Source organism: Camellia sinensis, chromosome 5, assembly GCF_055761805.1.
Source record: "Camellia sinensis isolate YWXY chromosome 5, ASM5576180v1, whole genome shotgun sequence".
NCBI lineage: Eukaryota > Viridiplantae > Streptophyta > Magnoliopsida > Ericales > Theaceae > Camellia > Camellia sinensis.
In genome coordinates, this window is record NC_138965.1 from 208,779,969 (window position 1) to 208,786,556 (window position 6,588).

The 6,588-nt window shown below is 31.3% G+C and overlaps 1 protein-coding gene across 1 annotated transcript; it reads left to right on the top strand.

The window, feature by feature from the left end:
• The first annotated feature begins 101 nt into the window (after positions 1-101).
• Positions 102-3,723, top strand: LOC114320275 (RING-H2 finger protein ATL46). Its single transcript, XM_028267410.2, has 2 exons — positions 102-1,757; positions 3,194-3,723. The coding sequence occupies exon 1, from the start codon at positions 613-615 to the stop codon at positions 1,753-1,755; it is 1,143 nt and encodes a 380-aa protein (XP_028123211.2). The 5' UTR covers positions 102-612; the 3' UTR covers positions 1,756-1,757; positions 3,194-3,723.
• Positions 3,724-6,588: the final 2,865 nt, after the last annotated feature.

Genomic DNA, 6,588 nt, shown 5'->3' on the forward strand with positions numbered 1-6,588 from the left:
CCATAACTCAAAACAAAAACATGTAAAACAAGTTAAATCACCTTTTCTTCTTTCTTTCAAATTTTTTTATAAAAGGTGTGTGTGTTTTCAATTTTCAAAATGTTACCAGACGGTCCTTAGAATGTCAAATGAAAGCTACTAGCCTTCTTTTTTTGGGTGAATAAAAGCTACTAGCCTCAAGTCCTCAGATTGGCACCAGAGAGAGAGAAAGAGAGAGAGAGACCCAGACTTCAAACAGTAGAAAATGGGTTCCATTTTTTTGTAGCAGATTCTCAAGGACTCACTGAGCAAGGTAAGCTCCGCCCTTGACATTACCAGTAGTCTTTAAGGGTTTTTTGTCAAACCAAAGTAAAAAGATTGTCTTTTTTTGCACCAAATCTCTTTTCAAAGCAATGGGATTATCCCAAATCTGGGTCACTTGTTAATTTGTCTTCGTAGTCATTTGTTTATCTCAATTAGGTTTCTTCTAAATGCAAGCAAAAAGGCCTTTTGCTTGTTCTCTTCAAATTGTGAGTTGGGTTTAACCTCATTTCAAGAAAGACAATGATGGCTCTATATGATTCCTGAAATTTGAGCAAACTCATGGTTTCCTAGCATGCCTATCTTGCTAAAATGCCTTTGATTCAACCTCACATCAAGCAAAGAGATGGTCTTTTGACCCTTTCTTCTTCTTCTCTCTCCTCTTCCCCTCCTCCATTTTCATCAACATACCAGAAAGATTCAACCCCATCATCATCTTCGTCTGGGAGTAAAATAAGCCCTGCTGTTATTTTCATTGTAATCATACTTGCTGTTATATTCTTCATCTCCGGTGTCCTCCATATGCTTATTAAATTTCTTCTGAAGCAAAGATCTTCCTCCTCATCATCATCATCAATCTCCCAATCCAATAGGTACCCTGAAATGTCTGGCTCTGATGCGTTCGAGAGACAGTTACAGCAACTCTTCCATCTCCATGACTCAGGTCTAGATCAGGCTTTCGTTGATGCTCTCCCTGTGTTCCTCTACAAAGAAATCATGGGTCTGAAAGAGCCATTTGATTGTGCTGTTTGTCTCTGTGAATTTTCACAACATGACAAGTTAAGATTGCTTCCCTTGTGTGGCCATGCCTTTCACATCGGTTGTATAGACACGTGGTTGCTGTCAAATTCAACTTGCCCGCTTTGTAGAGGAACCCTTTTCACACCTGAGTTTTCCATAGAAAACCCAATTTTTTGTTTTGATGATTCAAGGGAAGAAGATGGGTTTTGGGGCCATGGACCAAGTGGGGTTAATTCTGCTCAAAAACCAGCTGAACAGGATGAGATTGTTGGTGAAAAGAAAGTATTTCCAGTGAGACTTGGTAAGTTTAGAAACACAAATGATAGTAGTAGTGGTGGTGGAGGAGGAGAGAGAAGAGAGGGAGAGACCAGTAATAGTAATTTGGATGCAAGAAGATGCTACTCAATGGGGTCATTTCAATATGTTGTTCCAAGCTCAAACCTGCAAGTGGTCTTATGCCCTAATAGTACAGCCGGTGGAAATGGTGGTCATGTGAAAGGGAGAGGAGGACAAAATGGGAATTTCACAGCTGATGGAGATGCAGAGGGGAAGAAAATTAGCAGTAGAAGCAAAGGTGAAAGCTTTTCAGTCTCCAAGATCTGGTTGTGGTCTAAGAAGGGCAAATTCACAAGTTCTTCAGATACCCACATGCTTAATTCTTCTGTAAATGTTGGTTTGCCTCCATGGACTGATAGAACTCAACAAGCTACATGAAGGTATTTTCATTTTGCTTTGTATTTTATTCATTAATTTTATGGATCCATTTTGTTAAAGGTTCCTTTAGCTTTAGCTTTTGCTTTTTTGGCCTTGATTTTAGGTTTCTTTTCTCCTCTCAAATACAAATTTGTGGGGGATGATTACACTTTATGGCAGATGGCAATCTACTTTAGCTTTTTCATTTTAATTCAATACACTTGTCAGTTTGATAAATGCTCTTTAACTCTTTCCTTTTGCTTCTAACCTTTTGTTGATAATTATGCTCTTTTATAATTTTTAAATTCATAATTTGTTCATACTATAGAGCCATAAACTGGATACAGGTGCAACCTCCAAAAAGTGAAAGATTTATCAAAGTGAAAGATTCATTAAACACAGTAATCTGATAACTAAATTATTTCGTTTCCTCAAAAGTTGAGATTGATATCTTTATGTAATTTTGTGTAATTAAAAAGTACAATAAGATTTGAGGTGGTTGGGGTTGAGGTGATTGGGCTTCTCTATAATTTCTTTTATACTTCTAATGTGGACCCTCTTCTGGGATGGATGGATGAATAATCATGACTCATGATCATGGTGGGATCTGTGAAAAGTGGTGTTAGGAACTCTTGTGATGATCTTTTCTTTCTGATCTTGCTCTGCCTGGCTTATTTTACAAAAACTGAGAACGAATGAAGGTAAGACCTTTAACCATTGTATTTTTTTAAAGTTCAAAATTAAATAAAATAGTATGCGAACAAACTATATAGTAAAATGTGGTTAGTAATTACATTTTTTTTATACAATGTGTAATTGTCTAATCCTAAGTAAAAACTTTATTAGCAATAAAGATTTGAAAAAAAAAATGTAATTGCTAATCATGCTTTACCATAATTAAATAATAAAGTTTTTCTATACACTATTTGTGTAATTTTTTGAATTGAAAGAACCCTACAATGGTTAAAGCCCCTAATAAGTCTGATTTGGTAAACAAAACTCTCCTGATTTCGCCCAAGAAAGAGGATTGTGAACAAAATTATTTTTCAAACCATTGGTCATTGGTCTGCCCCCTTCTTATTATTTTCTTTTCTTTTCTTTTTGGCCAAACACTTTGTGTGATGATGGGGTGGGGAGCATGATATGAAAAGTCAGCATGAATTATCAGTGGATTGTAGGGTCATGGAGTGTTCCCGCAGGGCCCAAGCTTATTTATGATGCCTTGCCCCTATATCTCCCCAAAATATATGTTGTCCCTCTCTAACAGTGTATTTGACAGCAACTGGTTGGAAAATTATCAGAATTCAGAACTGATTACTGTAAACCTTATGTATATATATATATATATATATATCTTGGATCTTGGTAACATATGAAAAAGAAAGAGAATCTATAGATATCAAGAAGCTTATTATTAAATTTAAAATAGCTTTTTATAAATCATGCTTTTTTAACCCAGGGTGAGTGGTAACCTGGTAAGGGCCTGGGATTTAAGCCCCTAGGTCTTGGGTTCAACTCTTCTCTGGGCCAATCTCCTGGGCGTAGTACAGTTGGTTAGGAGGTTGACCTCAAGGATGCCTTATCAGCTACTTGGTGTGGGTTTAATTCTCCCCCGCTGTGCGAGTCTTAACTTAAGCGGAGCTTGTCTTGGGAGGTCGGGACAAGCTTCCAGGTTATAGTCTCTTATTCGGAACGGACAACAGGACACCCTGGTGATCTCCTCAAGAGGCGCTGCCTTGGACCTGCGGGAGAGTGGGAGGATATTCCTGTAACAAAAAAAAAAAAAAAAAAAATCATCCTTTTTTTTACACTTTTTCAATACACTATCACACTCAATATTAATAAGTGCATTAAGGACACATATTAATATTTGCCTTTTTGTTTATTTGCATATGTAACATGATATCACATTATTAGAGCTTTAGTTTCTAGTTTCAGATATCAGAGTTTTATTAGTGTAGCTTATATCAACGGGTCCTATTTTAAAAATTTTAGAGCAACTGTGTCAATTTAGTCCTTCGTTTATTCGTAAACTTTTCAGATTACATCAATTCAATTCCATTGCCGAAATTCCTTAGAAATTAGTATTAAATCCAAAGGCAAAATAGTTTTATTTTTCTCAAAGTGATTTTGGATTTGGTGTGCAATTTAAAATATTTCAATCTTTTTTGAGTAGGCCATTTTGTCCTATTTCTTAATATGATAATTATCAATTGAAGTAAAAAAATGAAAATGCAAATTTAATATAATTGGAATTACACAGATCAAATTAACACACAAAATAAATTATAAAAATAAAATTGTTCAAAATTTTATTACTGCATATTATTATATTGATTAGTAAAAATATATATAATTTATTAATTTATATAATATTTTATTAGTGTATAGTGGCATGCCTATATGGACAGTTCCCCAATTATTATTGTATATATTTCACTTCTTTTTTGTTTTAAACCACAAAAGGATTCATCATATTCATCTTTAAACCCTAAAACCTCTGGTATGTGCCATATGATATGAACTGAAAGCAAGATAAAACAAAAAATGCTAAGTAGAAAGTCCAAAACTGTCCAAATCATAAACATGGGAAAATTATACTCTTCTCAAAATAATTACTCTTTGATATTTGTTTAAACTATGAATTATTCTTTATGATTCTATAAATTATATTTTATTTTATGTTTTTAATCACATAACAAATGATTAATTTTGTTAATAAATTAATTAATAATTTTTATTAAAGTCAAAAATATATTTCAATTAACAAGTCGAATAATTTTATCGTTGTATAAAAAAGTAGTTAAAATTTTTATTTTTTCTGTTAATTTTATTGAATACAAAAATTTGAGAATGGATTAGTTATAATTTTTAAAACTATTTTAAGCAAACGTTAGAAAGCATACTTGTAATTTATTCCAATTTTTTTAAATTTTTTTTAAAATTTTCAATTTTTTACTGATTTGTTATTTTTTCTAATAAAACAGTATTACCAAACCCACAAGGCAAGGCAGAGATATGTGAAATGATGATATAGATAGGTGTCTTTTTCAGAATTTGGAGCAAGGTTTTGATAAAGGACCCAAAAGTATAATTTGATGGGTTCTTGAAGAATCCAAGGGAATTTGGCTTTCATAATCATTTTAAACAATAACAATGATAATAACAAATTTGGTAAAAAAATTAAATTAAATTCATAAATACTTATTTTTTTATATGATTTAATGCATAATTATTTTTTAAAAAATATAAAAATATACTTTTGATGTTTATTTTTCTCAAACTAATTTTTATTTATTTAAAAAAATTCAAAGCATATTTTGCAAATCAAACCAAACATATCCGAAGGTTCTTGCATGCTGGATTATACTGGAATGGATAATGCTATTCACACTATTTTTTTTATTAGGGACACTTTAAATTAAATTTTATATTTATTTATGTTAATGCATCTTCAATAATAAATATCAAATTTGGTACCCCTTATTGATTTTTAGCCATGCTATCATGTAAACTTGTCAAAATTTAGCAATCTTGCATCAATGCTTATGTTCTATTTAGGCACAACCATCGTCTTATCTTTTCAATTATCGTTGAATCTCTATAAAGTGCATTTAAAATATTTTCGACTAAAGAGCAATCACTATTTTGCCAACTACATCAGTTGCCCTTCCTTGATCTCTACACTTCGCTTTCTTTTCCACTTGAGTGAGAATAATATCACCCTGTTAGAATTTACCCATGAAGCGTGGCATTAATCACCAAACACATAGTCTCTGTTTGGTAGAATTTTGAAATGTTAATTTCAGATTTTGATTTATATATGGTGTTTATTTATGATTTTTAAAAATTAATTTCACACTCACTTTTAAAAACTCTGCCAAAGGTGAAAAAATTTAGGCTAACTGGACGTCTCACTGAAAAAATTTAGGCTAACTGGACGTCCCACTGATCGTCTAGTTGGTTGATCGGAACAGTGTAATTTTTTTTTTTGTGCAATTGACATATATTAATTTTTATATATTCAATAAAAAATATTTTATGAATTTTTTAAATTTTTTATGAGTTTTGAATAAAATTTTGAGTTGTGTATTTAGTTATGAATTATAAGTTTTTATATCAAATATCATACGTCACATTAAAAATTTCTCACTCAATTCAAAACTCATTTATCAAATAGATTTTTCACACTCAAATCATAATTTCAAAACTCACAAACTCAAAATATAACTATATTTTCAAATCATATTTAGAAAACTCTACCCAACGCTTCAATGTTTTTTCATGTCTGAACATGAAATTTTAAATCTTATTTTCTTTTCAATCATAATATTCCGGACACACCTATACCTAAAACCACAAATTTTTTCTTTTTTATTTTCACTTTTAAAGACCTTCATTTATAGGCCCCACTGTGTGATATTTTGCGCGCAGCATTGTACCATACCCACCATGGCTGCCAATTTAATGGCTACATGGAATATCAGATTTTTTTAACTTTTTAACTATTTTAATCATTAAAAAAATAAAATATTTTTTTAATTCATGAAAATAAAACATCACATTCAAATCATAATCATTTTATTTTTTCTCACAAAATTAAAAAAAATAAAAAAAATCTACTCCAAACGAAACTTTTTAACCCTAAACTAAATTAACCAAAACACAAAAAAATTAAAAAATCAGCCCGCATCCCAAATGAAACCATAATTCTTTATCATTCCTAAACAAAAGAAAATGGATTCCATGGATGTTTATTGATGTTTAGTGAAAATAAAAAATAAGAAATAAAATTATGTATATTTAGCACAAAGAGAGAAGATGGACATATTCAAGTTTCTTGGGCATCCATAT

Coding starts and splice junctions, on each gene's coding strand:
- LOC114320275 (XM_028267410.2), top strand. CDS start 613: ATGCCTTTGATTCAACCTCACATCAAGCAAAGAGATGGTCTTTTGACC.